Raw genomic sequence first — 20,260 nt, forward strand, 5'->3', positions numbered from 1 at the left:
CTTCACTAATTTGAAATTCGCGAAAATTGTACTGTTTTTATCGCGATGTGAAATGGTATCTTTTATTGGAGGAGAGTATTGTACCTGGATAACAGTGTGCTTACGAATACATCATGTTTGATGGTCGGTGATTTTTTTTAGAACTGTATGAAGGAATGCGCACTAGAAAGCTTCATATTCAGTTTCTGGCAATTTATAGTATTTTTGTTCTGAGACTCAAGGTCGTCTTTATGCAGCGTTTGTAAATATTACGAGTTCTACATATTTAAGTACCGTATAGTATATTAAAGCTACTTGGCGCACACTGTTAGTTCTTCGATCAGAGAGTGTTATGGCTAGTAAAATTTTAATTTTTTGAAACTAGTTACGTAGCATGTGGACGGTTAAGCTATATTGCATGTCATGCACCATCTTGTACCTTGAAATGGAAGAAGATGTTCTACCGTGAAACACCAGATACCTGCAAATGAACTGAGTTTCTTTAGTCTTTCCCAGTCTTGAAAACCGAAATTTGTGTAGACCGCCAATACCTTATATTTCATATGTTTTTTTGCTTGTCATGGGTTTTTGGTAATACTTCTCCTTAATACGATATTACTTATTAATTCTTGGTGTTTAAAAGAATAACAGTGTAACACATAGAGTGTTAAATGCAGTACTGACAAGATTTTCTCGATTGGAGTACAACATTTATTCCTAGGTATGTAATCATGTTGTGTCTTGGAACCGTTTATCATACTTGGAGAAACCTTACTTTCCCAGAGTAATTTATGTGAGGTTAAGAAAAAACCTGTACCACCAATGTAGTGAATGCTATAATTTAAAGATGGAATAAGAAAAAAATATTAAACTTCCCTTATATTGCTTGCTAGAGGCGAAAGTTCGAAAAGTGCTCGATGTTACTGCCCTCTATCGGAGATCATTCGTGCCAACATGATTTATTGTAAAACGTCGAACGTGATTTCTTCCTTCCCATACATTTCACGGGGACCGATGAAACGAAATGATCGGATGGAATTACTGGCCGCGAGACCCCGTCTATGGCTGTTCGGCCTCTTTCTATTTGACGCCGCTTCGCGCTCATTTGCGTGTCGGTGAAAATAAGATGAAATGATAAGGAAAACCCAAACACCCAGTTCCAGCGGGAAGAAAATCCCCGATCCGACTAGGAATCGAACACGGGACTCCATGATGCAATGAAAGCGGCGTTAACTCCGAGACCACGCAGCAATGTCAAAGTCTGCTCAGTTCGCTTACTGAAGCCCACATAACTGCTTAAAAGTGTGTTAGTGGTACAGTACGACACAGTAACCAAGAAGAGTGTTAGATAAAAATACCAACAGTTAACTTTAGAAAACAAAATGAAAGCGTTTCATTAAATCCAAGCCGGTACTTCTGCCTAGAATGTTGAGGCAGAATTTAGTACTGCTAGTCGACTTTTTACGACTTTGAGACAAATCCAAATAACACTTCGGTTCTAGCGCTGAAACAAGACGAACTAGACGGAGAACGAAAGCGGACAACTGAACCCAAACTGAATACCACTGATAATATCATATTAGACTCATGCAAACAACAAGTTACCGTTTACACGGTCCGTCCAAGATGTTCCGAGACTGCTTTTGTTCCCCAGGTACAATCGCCTACAGCGACAGCTTGAACCATCATCTGTAGGGTTCGGATAATTAGCTATTTAAATTGGTAGAATACGTAAATATAATAGTGCATAAAAGTTTAAAATATGGGAAAAATATGGAGACAAAAACTATTATTTTCAAATAAATCACACTTTATTATACCAAAAACAAATAATTTTATGCGTCTTCAGTCTCACTGGCATCATTTGTCTTGTTACAATACACAGTCACATTTTTTTTTAATTTCCAAAATCAAAACTATTTCTGTGTGAATGAAACAACACTTCGTACAGACCGAAAGATCTTTCAACGTCGCGAGATGTGATCAGAGTAGATTTAAATTTGCACAATTGTGGAAGTGAGTATGGGACGTCAAGTTTGTCATCTGTTCTTCCGTATAGCATATTGTTAATTTTAGTCAGGTGATTAAAAACTTTATTTGTCTCAAGTGCATAGTTTAGTTTTTGCTTTAACAATTCAGCAACGTAACTCTGTAGAGTACCATTTTTAAAAAGCTCTTTAGCATTCAAAATACAAGCAGATCCGTCTTCAAATTGAAAAATAATTGTTTTAATATCACTGAAATGCTCAGCGTAGTATTCAGCTGCTTCTAGACAAGTACGCCAACGTGTCAGAACTGGTTCTGGTGGCAAAATAAGATCGAGATACATCTCTTTAAATTTGGAATCCTACTGGGAGCTTTCAAAAATATTTTTTCACATTTGATTTTAAACTATCAATATTTATGTAATTTATCCTTATCCATTCAGTCAATCTATTTATTCCGGGTGCCAAGCACGTTACGTGGATCACTTCAGGATATAAAATATTCAGGTCATCTACAGCTTTAACCGTGTAAGGAGCAGTGTCGGTAACTAACAACTATTTGTGGCTATTAGGCCACCAAACACTCACCACCAGTAAAAAGCTTTTCTAGTGGTTGGTGGTTATATTTTGGAAGTTCTTCTCACGCCAACAGAAAGGATTTGCTCGATTTATCTTCAAATAGTGGTCCTATTCCTACATTGACAGTACACCGCCCTTGGGTGTCCGTAGTCTAGTAGATTGTGACTCATACAGGACCAACAAGAATTACATCTCTAATCGACGCCAAACAAGCCTTTTAAATGCTACTGAAATAGTTTTTTCTAATTGTAGATTCGTCAGGAATATGATTGCCTGAATACTTCTCTAGTAAGCTTTTAAACACTGGGTTATACACAGAAAAGCCAAACAAACAGGTACACTTGCTTAATATCGTGTGTGGCCTCCACGAGCACGCAGAACTGTCGCAACACGACTTAGAATGGACTCGACTAATGTCTGAAGTCGTCTTGGAGCGAATTAACGGCATGAAACTTGCAGGGCTGTCCATAAATCAGTTAAGAGAATGAGGGGGTGGAGATCTCTTCTGAACAGCAGGTTGCAAGGCATCCCAGATATGCTCAATAATGTTCATGTCTAGGGAGTTTGGTGGCCAGTGGAAGTGTTTTAACTCAGAAGAATATTCGTAGAGACACTCTGTAGCAATTCTGGACCTGTGGGGTGCCGCATTGTCCTACTGGAATTGCCCAAGTCCGTCGGAATGCAAACTGGACATGAATGGGTGCAGGTGATCAGACAGGATGCCTAAGTACGTGTCACCCGTCTGGACGAATCAGGGTCCCATATCATTCCAACTGCGCACCATTACAGAGCCTCCACCAGCTTGAATTGTCCCCTGGTGACAGGCAAGGTACATGTGTTCATGAGGTTCTCTCCATACCCGTACACTTGCATCCAATCGATACTATTTGAAAGGAGACCTGTCCGATCAGGCAATACGATTCCAGTCATCAACATTCCAATGTTGGTGTTGACGGGCCCAGGCGAGGCGTAAAGCTTTGTGTCGTGAGGTCATCAAGGGTACACGAGTGGGCCCTCGGCTCCGAAAGCCCATATCGATGATGTTTCGTTGAATGGTTCGCACGCTGACACTGTTGATGGCCCAGCATTGAAATCTGCAGCAATTTGCGGAAGGGTTGCACATCTGTCACGTTCAACGGTTCTCTTTAGTCGTCGTTGGTCCCATTCTCTCAGGATCTTTTTCCAGCCGCAGCGATATCAGAGTTTGATGTTTTACCTAATTCCTGATATTCATGGTACACTCGTAAAATGGTCGTACGGGAAAATTCCACTGCCTCGCTACATCGGAGATACTGTGTTTCGTTGCTCGTGTGCTGACTATAACACCACGTTCAAACTCGCTTAAATCCGGACAACTTGCCATTGCAACAGAAGTAACCGATCTAACAACTGCGCCAGACACTTTTTGCCTTACATAGGTCTTATACTGGCGCTTCAGTGAGTGATTTATGTAAAGGTATATCTGCACATATCGTGGCATAACATAAATCTTTCGAGAAGGTAGAACTTTGAGAGCCACTGGCAGCTGCATCAGAAAAACACTGTCGTTTAAATTCATTCTTCGTTACAATATTTACCTTATATGTTTTGGTAGATGTGTGCTGTGAAGTTAGAAACCGTTGCTCAGTCGACACGGATTTTTCACAAGTACTACAAAACAGTATTTTTCCGTCTGTACTCACAGACTGGTTTCGGAAATCATCAATATACCTGCAATTGAAATACAACTGTTGCTTATCCTTCGGAATTTTTACGCATGTATAAAAAATAGCGCACTACTTGCGGAGGTGCGAGTCAGACGATGCGCGTTGAACGGAACACACGAATATAACAATGAAGAAACAGTTAATGCTTCAGTCGTATTGTTTGCATCCCTGGCAAGAAATAGTCCGCTTCATTATACGGCCTAATTGCTTTGCGTTCGATGCGAATGATAATAGTATGGCGAAACAGAAAAGTGAAGGAATAGAAAAACTGGAACATATCTACGACGAAGACGGTATATAATGTACCGTCTGTAAACTCCTCAGCGAGCCCTTGTACTCTAGGTTCAAATGGCTCTGAGCACTATACGACTTAACTTCTGAGGTCATCAGTCGCCTAGAATTTAGAACTAATTAAACCTAACTAACCTAAGGACATCACACACATCCATGCCCGAGGCAGGATTCGAACCTGCGACCGTAGCGTTCGCTCGGTTCCAGACTGTAGCGCCTAGAACCGCACGGCCACTCCGGCCGGCTTTGCACCCTAGTTTCGACTGGTAGATTTCACGGACATCGAGGGTACCGAAAACCTTTGCCAGCGAAAGAAATTGTGTTTTAGCTGCCTTATTTTAATAATCATGTTTGTTACTGCAAACAGGTACGACATTTGATAATAGCGTGTTTATAAATGTGTCGCCACGAAAGTATATAACTTTGGTGAGGCATTTTCACTACAGGGAATTTATGATGGGGAAGGGTATGGTGACAGCAGTGAACAAAATGACAAAAACTGTTCTGTCCTTCCCACCACTCCTGAAACATCGTTTCAGTGCTTCACTCCCAAGGAAGAGATTTTGCTTCTTTCCCTCTAACCACCATCCCTGGGAAGCTTGACTATCTGAAAGAATAGGCTGCTTCAGATAGTGCGATTCGTGTTTTCGGCTCCTCCGTTCCGAGGCCAGGAATCGCGCTTTGAAGTGTCATTTAACGAATTTTTTAATCATGTTACACTTTAAAAAGATCATATTCTATGACGCAGCGTTGAAAATATGGATTAATGCAATTCGGATATAAAAATACGGACTAAACTTTGAAATATGAAAAAATATTGAAAATGAAAGCTATTTTTTCAGATTCTAAATTTCATGAATTACGTAGAAAACTACAAAAAGAATGGAAATTACTTAAAACGAAAATATGTTTATACATATTAATTCGGCTCCTAGTACCCGTAAACAACAGGTGTGAACTTGGCCAGGCAGTTGTGAGTACGCAGTGTGAAGTAGCGGACGTGAGTCAGTATTGTGTCGTTGCTGTCACAAATAGGAATGGAGCAACGAACTGAACACCCCTAAATCAAGTGTTCAAGACATTCTCCAGAATGCTTTGAAGAAGAGAAAAATGTGCGCAATGATTGCCGTGCACGCCTTGACTCTCGAACAAAAGCAACGACGTCTAGACTCCTGCTGTGACGATGGAAATGCCGAACGGGGACAATTCTGTTCTGGATAACATCATCAAGGGGTGACGAGACTTTGTGTCATCAATACCCCAAAACGAAAGAGTGCACCAGTTCATATAAAGAGTCAACACTTTGTTAACATAACCTACATTCAAGCCAATGTATGCAAGAATTGAACAGCATCTGAAAAGAAACTCTTTTCTGTCAGATTCACATGCTTGTATGAATGTTCTGTGCGATACAGTGAAGTGGGAGGAGACCTGAAGCATTAAAATTAACTTTTCTCTAGCTTTTCTATTAATCCAGTGTCTAAGCTTTTTGGACTGGGAGTTTGATATTAGAATGCCTCAGGACGAAGCACACACAGCCGGCCGGTGTGGCAGAGCGGTTCTAGGCGCTTCAGTCTGGAACCCCGCAACCGCTACGGTCGCAGGTTCGAATCCGGCCGCGGGCATGGGTGTGTGTGATGTCCTTAGTTAGGTTTAAGTAGTTATAAGCTCTAGGGGACTGATGACCTCAGATGTTAAGTCCATAGTCCTCAGAGCCATTTGAACCAAACACACACAAATTAACTACTTTAAAATTTGTGTAAACAAAACCATTGCACATATTGTCCGGAGATTACGGTGCTACACCAGGGTCAGCAACGTATATCGACAGAACAGACATTAGCGAGGGCTCGCAGGAATCCGCAGTGATTCTGTTGACCACGCCTACCTCACACACAGCAGTGCCCTCGCATTGGAGGTCAATATGGAGCCAAGCAAGTGCACAGCCCAGTTCATGAAATCATCTGAAGGCGTCAGCATCACAGTGTAGGACCAACGAGCTGTTAAGGTTTCTAATGAACTTGTACTTCAGTAAATGATGAACATCGTACCTCAAGAGAACAGTTTGTTAATTAGAGCATCAAGTGATGCTTTCATAGTCAGTGGCAGTTGTACATTATCAACCACTCCGGTTACAAAGAAGTATGTCAAACTTAAGTAAATATTTTATTCTTTTAGGTAATAATTCATGTGCTCTTGTTTGATTAGCCTTCTCCCAGAGCAATCAAAGAACCTACTGTTATGACCGGACGAAAGTAGTTTCGTCTGTGTCACGACATATGTCAAGTTCTCACTTTACATACATTGTATGACATGTAACAACACAGGAAACAAATACTTTGTTGAGACAGAATACTTGCCACTACATACTTTCTGTAGGTGAAATAATTAGAGCAGCTGAGAGGCGCATACGAAACTAAACGAAACTTTTCTAGGTTTCGGAACTATTAGTTCCTTCCTTCGGCAGAAAAGGGGCGCAGTTTGGGAAAGTAGACCTTAGGACGAGTAGGAGATCCACCTGTAACGAGGACGTCTCCTCTTTAGAAACGTAAACAAAATGTTATTGATACAACGCTTTCGCTCGGTCTGGTCGCCAGTTTTTGGCCGTGCCCTCGTAATTTATTGCTGAATTCATAACGAGCGAGTGTCGATAGCTTGTACTTTACGAAAGAAAAGGGGATAACTGTAAAGAAAGGAAAGGAAGAAGGGGTCTTGTATTTCTCTGGAAGAAATATACAGCATGAACACTGCTAGTTGTGACTGAACAAGATGTTTCAGTAAAAGCGAGCAAAAATTTAACAGAACGTAGAGGATGCTCCACTGAACAATTTTGAGGTAGGGAATCTGGGGTCGGAGAAGCCTGCTTAAGATGATAATAGGAATAAAATCACGTTACCCTGGTCTTTTTTATTTACATTAGTTAACTGAAAATACTATAATTGACACAATGAACGTACCATTTGTACTGTATCTTACAAAATGTGCTGAAATTGACGGCCATCAGTCTCAATGCAAGCATGACATCGGCGAAACAGATTCTGACGCACCCTGACAAATGTCCCTGGTGTGTTTTGAATCACATCACATAATAGGAGGTAGCTACAATGCTGCCAACTAATTCCATCTCCGTATCCAATGGGGCCTCATACACAAGTGACCTTAGATGTCCCCGTAGGAAATAATCAAGGGGATTCAGGTCAGGTGACCTCGCAGGCCATGGAATAGGACCTCCCCTTCCAGACCAGCGACCAGGAAATACTGTACCGATATTGCTCCATCATATTATACTGTACGTCTCTGCACAGGAGTGAGCAATGAATGGGTCTGTCGTTGATTCATAGCACGTTCTGTCATGGGACAATGTAAACACGATACAACAGAGCAACCTTATGGACAAGTAAAGTAAACAAAACCTGCATCATGACTTCCTGGAGATCAGGTTCGTCCTCCTTGTTTCCTTGCCGGAAATAAAGAATGTAAATGTAAATAAACAGTACAGTACGTGTAAACATGTACGCATGTTAGTTGTAGATGAGGTGGAAAACAGTCATCCTAGACAAAGCGGTAAACAAGTTTACTTCCATATCTCCTTAATCTGGCTTCTCCGACACCAACTCCTACCTCAAATTGTTCAGTGGAGCATTCTCTATGTCTTGTTACATTTTTGCGCGCTCTTACGGAAACACCCTGCATATCGATTATTATTACACACAGTATCACTTTTCCTTACGTACAACGTCTTTCTTTCTTTCTTTTTTTTTTAAATCTGGTGGGGTTGCATAATGAATACTGACTTATGATTTCAGTAACAGTAGCTCACCCCTTGCACGTCAGAAGTATCCGTGGACAGCCTGGCACAGAGCGCTCCGGTGCTGTTGTTCTTGTCGTCGAACCAGGCCACCTCCTGCCGCAGCATCGCCGAAAAAGTGAGTTTGCGCAGCCGCATCGTCAGCCTGTCCCCGGCGACGTCGAAGGTGAACATCTGCAGCAAGTACAACATGTCTGAAATCACAGCCTTTTATTTCCTCCAAATGGGTGTAACTGTGCAATCAGTTAAGTCTACGGGCCTCAAGATGGTTCTTGTCTTGTGATGGAGGCTTCACATGGGAACACAACTTTTACGATACATCAAAAAGAGTATCAGCTTTTACCTCCTGCACTGTTTCTCCACTTAAATGTCTCACAATCGCGATTTCGGGAAGTGTACCATTTCAAATGGTAACTCATCACGAATTGCGTACAACCATTATTCTTCTAGAAATGAAATGAATTAATTGAGTAAGAGGAGTATTGTTCCTAGTTAGTAGCGAAGGACTGCAACAACCTGCAAGAAGATAGTCTCTCTCTCTCTCTCTCTCTCTCTCTCTCTCTCTGTGTGTGTGTGTGTGTGTGTGTGTGTGTGTGTGTGTTAGTGGTACAACAGCAGATATTTTAATTAGTGACTGAGGGCAGTGAACTGCTGAACAGCTTTACATCAGTATTTACTGCATTTGTGAACTAATAATTATAGCTATTAAGAATAGTATGATTATAGGTTGGCAAGCCGTTAGGTCAGCCGTTGAAGAGTGGGTATGTTGATGCCAAACGGTTAGTCGATATTGACAGGTGTATTCCACTGTTTTAGTGCTACAGTTACGACCGCGCAAAGAACATCACGTAGTAAACTATGTGACGTGTTTGATGGAAGTCTGTTAGACGCGGAGAAAAAAAAAAGTTTTGCGTCAACTCGGTTCCGAGAGTTCCAGAAGCTATACAGAAAATTGGAATAGAGATCAACATAAACATCACTTCCGCCCTTTCTATTGCTCGTGAAACCACACATTGCATATTGCAACACCATACAGAGATTCCTTCAGAGGTAATGGTCCACATGGCTGTACACACCGGTACCTCTGATACTCAGCAGCATCTCCTCTTGCACTGATGCATGCCTGTATTCGTCGTGGCATACTATCCACAAGTTCATCAAGGCACTGTTGGTCCAGATTGTCTGACTTCTCAACGGCGATTCGGCGTAGATCCCTCAGAATGGTTGTTGGGTCATGTCGTCCATAAACAGCCCTTTTCAATCCATCCCAGGCATATTCGATAGGATTCGTGTCTGAAGAACATGCTGGCCACTCTAGTTGAGAGATGTCGTTATCCGCGGCACCCCCTGTCGGAGATCCGAGTCATCCCTCTGGCATGGGTGTTTGTGTTGTTATTAGCATAAGTTATTTTAAGTAGTATGTAAATCTAGGGACCAATGACCTCAACAGTTTGGTCCCTTAAGAATTCACACACATTTGAACATTTGATGTCGTTATCCTGGAAGAAGTCACTCACAAGATGTGCACAATGGGGGCGCGAATTGCCGTCCATGAAGACGAATGCCTCGCCAATATGCTGTCGATATAATTGCACTATCGGTCGGAGAATGGCATTCACTTGTCGTACAGCCGTTACGGCGCCTTCCAACACCACTAGCGGCGTACGTCGGCCCCACATAATACCAACCCAAAACAGCAGGGAACCTCCACCTTGCAGCACTTGCTGGACAGTGTGTCTAAGGCGTTCAGCCTGAACTGGTTGCCTCCAAACACGTCTCCGACGCATATGCATATGTGACACTCATCGGTGAAGAGAACGTGATGCCAGTCCTGAGCGGTCCATTGGCGTGTTGTTGGATCCATCTCTACCGCGCTGCGTAGTGTCGTGGTTGCAAAGATGTATCTCGCCATGGACATCGGGAGTGTAGTTGCGCATTATGCAGCCTATGGCGTGCAGTTTGAGTCGTAACACGACATTCTGTGGCTGCACGAAAAGCATTATTCAACATGGTGACGTTACTGTCAGGGTTCCCCCGAGCCATAATCCGTAGTCAGCGGTCATCCACTGCAGTAGTAGCCCTTGGGCGGCCTGAGCGAGGCTTGTCATCGACAGTTCCTGTCTCTGTGTATCTCCTCCATGTCCGAGACGACTGGACACTTCCCCTGTTGAGAGCTCTTCCTGGCACAAAGTAACAATGCTGATGCGTTTGAACTGCGGTATTGACCGTTTAGGCATGGTTGAACTACAGACAACACGAGCCGTGTACTTCCTTCGTTGTGGAATGCCGGCCGGGGTGGCCGAACGGTTCTAGGCGCTACAGTCAGGAACCGCGCGACCACTACGGTCGCAGGTTCGAATCCTGCCTCGGGCATTGATGTGTGTGATGTCCTTAGGTTAGTTAGATTGAAGTAGTTCTACGTTCTACGGGACTGATGACCTCAGAAGTTAAGTCCCATAGTGCTCAGAGCCATTTGAATCTTGTGGAATGACTGGGACTAGTCGGCTGTCTAATAGGCGCAACTGATGCATGGTTGTTTACATCTTTGGTCGTGTTTAGTGACATCTCTGAACAGTCAGAGGGAATGTGTCTGTGATACTATATCCACAGTCAACGTCTATCTTCAGGAGTTCTGGGAACTGGGGTGATGCAGAACTTTTTTGTATATAGTGTGTGTGTGTGTGTGTGTGTGTGTGTGTGTGTGTGTGTGTGTGTGTGTGTGTGCATCGGGTGTCTCGTAGGGGCTGTTATGCACATTTTCTCTAGTAATTCGGCAGATATTTGCAGTTTCGTTTTTGCGATGTGTAGCTGGAGTCAGCCGAAACAAGCTACGCTCGTCGTGTATCACATACGACGTCCTAGCTTAGTGCGATATTCGCTTTATAGATGTGTGTTAGCAGGAACAGTAAGACACTAGGAACAGCGCTGCTGCATGGTGGCAACAGCCACCGCGGGCCGCGGCGGTGCTGTCGCTGCTACAGTACAGGGTACTCTTTGTGTCTTACTGTTCCTGAACACATATCGATAAATCGAATATCGCCTTAGACTAACTTGCGAACGTACAATTCCACTTTTAAAAATTATTTTGTTTGCAACGAGAAACAAACCGACTGTTTCCATCGACGCTGGGTGTCGCATGAAAGACGTGATGAGCATTTCTTGTTACCTGGGTTTTGTAGAGAATATGGGATACAGTTTTCTAAATAATTTTCTTGAGACCATGCAGTGCCGAAAATACATATTTCATCGGATCGTGAAAATGAACGGAGTGTTACTCAGTTGATAGAACGTAGCCTTTCGACGAAACAGCATAGGATTTTTGCAGATATCAGTGTTCAACCTACAAGATTATCGTGGACATTAAGCTTGTACGGCCTTGATCCTTATCACTTATAGCAAATCATACACATTGGAGAACGAGATAAAGGTAGGCGATGGGAATTATCTAGTTGATTAATTGCAAATCAGCGACTAATCCAGTTAAGACTGTTTAAAGATGAAGCTGCTTTCACTCGTTGCATGATCACTCGTAACTCACGTTGGTGGTCCGACGGCAACAGACTTGACTCTGTGGATAAATGTAGACGATGGGAATTATGTAGTTGATTAATTGCAAATCAGCGACTAATCCAGTTAAGACTGTTTAATGATGAAGGGGGTGTAAGGTACAGTGAAGCGACTCTAACAGCCTCTCCTGTACAAATGTCAACCTCACCTACCCGAGTTGCAGCTAAGGATTGCTGCACGGTACACCCTGTTATTGCTAACGAGGCTCTGACGACCGAGTGTTTCCCGGGATAAGGAAACGCCCCCTATCAAGTGCCAACGGTCTCAAAGAGAGCGGATGAGCGGATAGAGGCAGGGCACTCTCTTGTCCTTGGAGTGAGAAATTGCTCCTAAAGGCGGAAGAACTTCACAGTCAACGGCATAGGATGGAGAAGGCAACGGGAAACCACTCCATTAAAGATCACTCAAGATATCCCAAGAATCAGTAGCGCACCATGCCAGAATCTTCTGTTAAACATAAATCCGGAGTAATAGTCCCCCAATCGGATCTCCGGGTGGGGACAATGGAAGGTCAGGCAAAGTTGAAGAATACACTAAAAATAGCAACATGGAATGTAAGAACACTCCTCCAATGCGGGAAATTAGAGAACCTCAAACTAGAGATGGACAGAATGGGAACAGACATAATAGGAATATCTGAGATGCGATGGCCTGAACCAGGAGACTTCAGATCAGGAAATTATCGTATCATTCATACAGGTACTAACCAAGGAACAACTGGAATCGGTGGAGTTGGAATAATTCTAAAAGGAAAACTCGGGAATCTAGTCACAGGATATGTGCAATTTAACTCTAGGATAATACTAGTCAAAATTGGAACCAAACCAAAGAACACGGTAATAGTACAAGTCTATATGCCGACATCGGCAGAAGAAGACGATGTAATAGAAACAGTGTATGAAGACATCAACAAAGTTATAAATTATGTTAAAGGTGAAGAGAACTTAATTATAATGGGAGATTGGAATGCTAGTGTTGGAGAAGAGAAAGTTGACGGAATTGTAGGGAAATATGGTCTAGGAGATAGAAACGAAAGAGGAAGCCGGCTAATTGAATTTTGTGCCAAAAACAAGTTGGTCATAGCGAACTCCCTTTTCAACCACCATAAAAGAAGAAGGTACACGTGGAAAGCCCCAGGAGATACTAGAAGACACCAAATCGACTATATATTAGTAAAATCGCGTTTTAAAAACCAAATCAAGGATTGCAGAAGCTACCCGTCTGCGGATATTAATAGTGATCACAACCTTGTAATGATGAAATGCTTACTCAAACTCAAGCGATTAGAGAGAAAAACGAACAAAGTATGGAACAGAGATAACCTAAAGTCTGAAGAACTAGTGATCCCTTACGCACGGAAAACTGATGAGATGGCATCAAACATTATTCCCGGGAGTACTAACGAGGAGTGGAAACAAATCAAAGAAGGCATACATAAAGCAGCAGAAGAATTTATTGGGAAAGCCAAACCTGTAAACAGGAAAGAGTGGATAACACCTGAAATAATTTGTCTAATGGAAGAAAGAAGACTATACAAAAATGCCTCTGACGAGCAAAGCGAAAACAAATATAGAAAGCTTAGAAACCAAATAAACAGAGAATCTAGGAAAGCAAAAGAAAATTACCTCAACAGCATTTGTAAAGAGGTGGAGGAAAACATGGTTAAAGGAAAAACTGACTTGGCCTACAGAACAATAAAACAAAACTTTGCTAAAAGGAAAGTAAAATCTTCAGGAACTATAAAGAACAAAGAGGGCAAGGTACTATTTGGATATGACACGCTGAAGAGATGGCAAGAATACATTGAAGAGCTATATCAAGGAGACCCTCTAACAGATAATATGATAGAATTAAGCGAAGAAGTAGAGAAAGAAGAACTAGGGGACACAATTCTGAAAGATGAATTTGAAAAAGCACTAAAAGAACTACCAGATAAGAAAGCGGCAGGTGTTGATGATATACCTTCTGAACTAATTAAGAAATCAGGAGACAAAATGAAAGCTACATTACTGCAACTCATACAGAAAATATACAAAACAGGTGAAGTTCCTGAAGACTATCAGAAATGCATCATATTCCCCATACCTAAGAAAGCATCTACTATGGACTGTGAAAACCATCGAACACTCAGTCTTCTTTCACACGCATCAAAAATTCTAATAAGAATAATTTTGAAAAGAGTTGAAAACCAATTGAATAGCACTCTAAGTGAAGACCAATTCGGTTTTAGAAGCGGTGTAGGGACGAGGGAAGCAATCTTATCTTTAAGACTAATAATTGAGAAACAAATTTCCAAAAACAAACAAGTATTTATAGCCTTCGTAGACCTCGAAAAGGCATTTGACAATGTTGTATGGCCAGAAATGTTTAGAATTCTGAAGAAGGCTGGTCTGAAATATAATGATAGAAGGATAATCTTTAAAATATACCAAAATGAAACAGCCTTAGTTAAGAAGGAAAACAAAGAAGAAACAGCAAGAATAAGGAAAGGAGTGAGACAGGGATGCCCACTATCTCCAGTAATTTTCAACGCATATATCCAAGAAGCAATAGACAAAATAAGAGAGAATATTGAAGTAGGAATAAAACTTAACGGAATGAAAATAGATATGTTGCGATATGCAGATGATATCGCCATAATTACAGAAAGGAAAGAAGATTTAGAAGCCGCACTCAATGAAATGGAAAACACCTTAAAAGAACAGTATGGAATGAAAATAAATAAGAAAAAGACTAAAGTGATGGTGAGTGGCGCCCTGAACTACAATGAACCCATACGAATAACAATAAAGGGAGAGAAACTAGGGCAGGTTACAGAATTTAACTACTTAGGTAGCAAAATAACAGCAGATGGAAGGAGCAAAAGTGACATTAAAAACAGAATACAACTTGCCAAAATAGCATTCAATGGAAAAAGAAACTTACTGACGAGTAGAAATGTTAGTTTAGACGTAAGAAAGAGAGTCATGAAAACCTATGTGTGGAGTACAGCCCTTTACGGATGTGAAACTTGGACTAGTGGAAAAGAAGAAAAGAGAAGATTAGAGGCATTCGAAATGTGGTGCTACCGGAGAATGGAAAAAATCAGCTGGCGAGACAAGGCTACAAACGAAGATGTCCTCAGAAGAGTGAAAGAAAACAGATCTCTTTGGCGAAATATACAGAAAAGAAGAATAACCTTCATAGGTCACATTTTACGGCATAACAACTTCATTAAGAGAATATTAGAAGGAATCATTGAAGGAAGAACTCGCCGAGGACGACCTAGATTAAGCTACATTCAACAAGTAATAAATGACATCGGGTGCCAGACCTATGCAGATATGAAGAAGAAAGTTGACAAAAGAACGGAATGGCGTGCTGCTGCCAACCAACCTGTGGGTTGATAACCGAAGAAGAAGAAGAATGATGAAGCTGCTTTCACTCGTTGCATGATCACTCGTAACTCACGTTGGTGGTCCGACGGCAACATACTGGCCTTTGTGGATGCAAATTTTTAAGATCACGTTTCCATATATATGTCGTGTGGTATGATAGACAATCACTTAACCGGGTCTGTTGTGTTACCGCATCGTCTTACATAGCCTCATTATTTTGACATTTTATAAAACGAGGTTCCTTTGGCTACAAGAAAGGCTGTTTTTTTCCAGTACTATGGGGCCACTGCAAGTTCTACTCGTCAGGAGAAACATTTTCTAACTCTGACATCCCCTGCAGAAGTGCTCATATTTCTTCAGCACCAAGGTAGGCTGTAGACACGTTAGTATGCATGCAGGACGAAGTTCACAAAAGAGAAGGTAAGCACAAGAAACGAATTAATCGGATTGTAAATAGTGTTTCCCTATAAAGTAACGAACACACAACCTCAGAAGAGTTACACGCGGTGTTTTGAAGAGGATTAGAATGCCCCTTGAAGTCGGTGGCGGAATTTGTGATATTCAACTTTGCATTTATCAGCGTGCATTTGCACATCTTCTGTGAGTATTTGTCTGGGTTACATACGAACAGCTGCTTGTGTGTCGGTGGGCAGTTTTCAAGTACAGGCATTCACGGAATACTTTGTAGGAAAATCTGCAAAAGCATTCATCACTATTGTCATTTGGTTTCAAGGCGTTGCAAGGATTGGAAACTTTCTTTAAATGTTAAGAAGTTAAAAGTGTTCTCTTCACTAATCAAAATACCAACGAGTCACGACTGATATATCTCAAGTCACACAAACACCCGTCTGTAACGTTTGCGGAGAAAGGATGGTGAGATACGCTCATTCGTTGAAAAGGCAGGTCGTAGACTCCATTTAACTGGTAGAATACTAGGAAAATGCAGTCAATTTACAAAAGAGTTTGTTTACAAAATGATTGTGCGACCCATACTGAAATATTGCTCTAGCATGTGGGTTCCGCACCAAATACGACTCATAGGAGATATTACCATAAACAATGAAGGGCAGTGCGAATGGTCACTCGTTTGTTTCACCCACGAGAGTGGTTAAAAAAAAGAAAAAAAAAACTGTACTGCAGACTCTAAGCGCAAACTTTCCCGTGAAAGCCTACTTACAAACTATCAAGAACCATCTTCAAGTGAAGAACCTGCTTATTTATCGCTCCAGTAGGGATAGTGAAGACAACTTAAAAATAACTTCAGTGCTCACAGAGGCATTAAAATTATCATTATTCCCGCGCTCTATAGGAGAATCGAATGGGAAGCATCCATAACGACGCGCACAATGAGAGGTACTAGAGATCAGAACCGGAGCGGGAACGACTTTTACGTTCCGGGTGCATACTTCACAAATCAAGGAGCCTCTGCTGCATCAGTACTAACGGGCTTCCTTCGTTCCCGCTGTAGTTCAGCGAGTATAACAAGTCTGGCAGCAGTAGCACTGCGTCGCTTCGTACTAACGATCTCTCCCTCTCTTACTGAAGCATGCAGGAGTGTAAGGCTAGCAGTGACTTATTGTTAGTACGGAAGATGAGTACACGATCTTGTTGCTGTGAAGTAGCGCTGACCAGGCGAAATGACCGATTGTAGGGATCAGATAGCCTTTAAAGAAGCTTTGTTTCGTGAGACTGCGGAGGACCTAAGATAAAAATTAATTGATGCAAAGTACACGACTGCAAATGTGTTCCATTTGAGGAGTAATGATACCTGGAACTAGTTTCACCACACAGCCCAAGCTTCAGACGAAAAGACATACAGATTTCGTCAGATGCAAATAAAATGGTTGTATTCTTGTTGATTCCGCTTCCACCATGAGAAAACATATGTGCTTTGTCGAAAGAAAACTGGGCAGTGAGGGCAGCGTACTGTTAAAACATGTTCGATAACACAGGAGAATTTACCAACTGGACGAAGACTGCTGGCTTAGGAAACAAAAAAGATAAACGTAAGTAGTTTTACTTGATAAGTTTGCAGTTCAGACAACGAGACTATGAGAATGTTACGTAAGTGGATATAATCAGAAAATGAAGTCACACAACCAGAAACAATTACGCAGAAGGTTATCCCACAGATGGGAAACTATTTTAAGGGAAGACAGGAAACTGATAGCGACTCCTATTTCGACAGACACTCGTTATCTTTCAAAATACCTGTTTACAGACAGAGAGGTATTTTACATAAAAACAAGTTTATCAGTGGCCACTCTATTCCTAAGCTTCTTCTAGTTACTTATGTGATTTCGCCACTTGCGGAGTATCGTAGCATAGATTTGGAACATACCTGCAGGAAAGAGCTTACGCCCATGATGACCGCTATCACGATGAACACGGCGCAGTACCAGTATGTCTGACTGCGGACAACAGCAGGGTCCGGGTGAGAAAGGACCTGAAAGAAGGGAAACGGTTTGTAGGAGTCACTGAAGAAAATTTACCGCTAATCTTCTCTTCTTGAAAGACTAATTTACTTTATGCCTACATAATTAGTATTCAGGAAAGTAAAAAGACACATTAAAATCTCTTAGTATCTCCTACATTTTGTTTGACAGTCCTATGGTAAGTAATATACACGTGCATGCGGCTTTAGTTCTACACTAATCCTGCTTTGCATTAGGTCGATATGATTACAAACAATATGTAAAGGAGGAAGTCCTCTTTACCATTATTTAAAAGGCATTTCAAATGGAACTAATGTTATCTGTTAAAGGACTTTTGAACAGGCGGGAGGCACGTCAATGTTGATGGAAGTTTAGATGCCCAAGAACGGTGAAGAGAACTTGAAAGCTGTTCATTAGAAAATGGCTTTCAAATCAATTACCTTGACGCGAGTTATTAAGCGCTGGCGAGGTGTAAAGACACACTAACCGCGGATTTCGTGTGCTACGAATTGCACTATCTTTGTCTGCATGGAGGAGATATATGGTATATCTGTATGATATAAAAAACAAAGACACACCAAGAAGGAATTATCTGAATGGGACGGGTATCGATGGATGTGATGTACATGTACAGACAAACAATGATAACAGTTTCAGAAAAAAATTGATGATTTATTCAAGAGTAAGAGCTTCATCAAGAGAACAAGTCAATGACGCGTTGTTCCACCTCTGGCCCTTATGCAAGCTGTTATTCGGCTTGGCATTGACTGACAGAATTCTTGGATGTTGTCCTGGAAGATATCGTGCCAAATTCTGTCCAGCTGGCGCTTTAGATCGTCCGAATACCGAGATGGTCCTCAAACCTTGTCCAAACTTTTTCAACTGGGGGGAGACCCGACGACCTTGATCGCCAAGGTAGGGTTTGGCAAGCTGTAGAACTCTCGTCGTCTGCGGGCGGGTAATATCTTGCTGAAATGTAACCCCAGCATGGCTTGCCAATAAGGGCAACAAAAGGGGGCGAAGAATGCCGTCGACGTACCGCTGTGCTGTAAGGATGACGCGGAAGACAGCCAAAGGGATCATGCTGTGAAGTGAAACGGCACTCCAGACTATCACTCCTGATTTTCAGGCCGTATGGCGGCCGAGCCGTAGGGAAGCCAGAAAATCTGCTATGGGTCAGTGTAGATATAGTGGGAGTCAGCGAAGCGAAGTGGAAAGGTGATGAGAATTTCTGGTCGGATAAGGTAATATCAACAGCAGCAGAAAATGGAATAATAGGAGAAGGATTTGTTATGAACAGGAATGTAAGGCACAGAATGAGTTACTGCGAAGAACTCAGTGTTAAGGTAGTCCTTGTCAGAATCGACAGCAAACCAACACCGACGACGATAGTTCAGGTATACATGCCGAAGTCGCAAGCGGGAGATCGGGAGATGAAGCGATACAGAAAATATATGAGGATATTGAACGGATATTTTAGTACGTTAAGGGAGATGAAAATCAAATAGCCATAAGGGGACAGAAAGGCAGTTGTAGGGGAAGGAAACGAATAAAGGGTTACTGGGCAATATGATCTTGGCACAACGAGTGAGAGAGGAAAAAGACTAATTGAGTGCCGCAAAAATTCCAGCTAATTATAGCGAATACTCTGTTCAAGAATGATAAAAGGCGGAGGTATAGTTGGAAAAGGCCTGGAGATACGGGAAGATTTCAGATAACATTATCGTAAGGTAGAGATTCCGAAATCAGATACTAGATTGTAAGAGGTAACCAGGAGGAGATATAGACTCAGATGATAAAGAGTAGGCTGAAGTTTAAGAGACTAGTCAGGAAGAATCAGTGCGCAAAGAAGTACTAAGGATGAAGAGATACGAGCGAAGATCTCCAAGGCTATAGAGAGACAAGGAATACCTCAGTAGGCAGTTCAGTTGAAGACTGAAGAGGAATGGACCTCTCTGAAAAGGGTAATCACAGAAGCTGGAATAAAAAATATAGGTACAAATAAGGCAACTGCGAAGAAACCATGGGTAACAGGAGAAATACTAGAGTTGATCGATGAAAGAAGGAAGTACAAAAATTTTTGAGGAAATTCAGGAACACAGAAATGTAAGTCACTTTGGAATGAAGTAAATAGCAACTGCCAGGAAGCTAAGAAAGAGAGAGAGGGACAGAGGTTGTCAGGACTGATTCAACATATAGAAAAGTTATAAGAACCTTCAACCTTCGGTGAAATTATGAAATTAAAAGCAAGGGTGGTAATATTAAGAGAGCAATGGTAGTTCCACTGTTACATGCAGAGGAAAGAGCTGATGGGTAGAAAGAGTGCGTTGAAGGACTTCATATGGCAGAAGACTTGTTTGAGGACATGATAGAAGAAGAGGTAGAAGCAGATATAGGAGAGATATGGCATCCGGTATTTCAATCAGACTTTAAAAAATCTTTGGAGGACTTAAGTTCGAACGAGACAGAACGGATGGATAACATTCCACAAGAAATTCTGAAATTATAGGGGAAGAGGCAACAAAACAACTAC

General features: G+C 41.8%; 1 protein-coding gene across 1 annotated transcript in view; it reads right to left on the reverse strand.

Moving 5' to 3' along the window:
* Window positions 1-20,260, reverse strand: part of LOC126474390 (ATP-dependent translocase ABCB1-like) — a 142,972-nt gene that overhangs the window by 24,764 nt on the left and 97,948 nt on the right. Inside the window, exons 11-12 of the mRNA XM_050101858.1 lie at window positions 17,634-17,738; window positions 8,361-8,522 (exon numbers count right to left, since the gene is read on the reverse strand). Of these exons, the coding sequence (XP_049957815.1) occupies window positions 8,361-8,522; window positions 17,634-17,738 (267 nt within the window). The remainder of the gene's footprint in view (window positions 1-8,360; window positions 8,523-17,633; window positions 17,739-20,260) is intronic.

Source organism: Schistocerca serialis, chromosome 4, assembly GCF_023864345.2.
Source record: "Schistocerca serialis cubense isolate TAMUIC-IGC-003099 chromosome 4, iqSchSeri2.2, whole genome shotgun sequence".
NCBI classification, from domain to species: Eukaryota; Metazoa; Arthropoda; class Insecta; order Orthoptera; family Acrididae; genus Schistocerca; species Schistocerca serialis.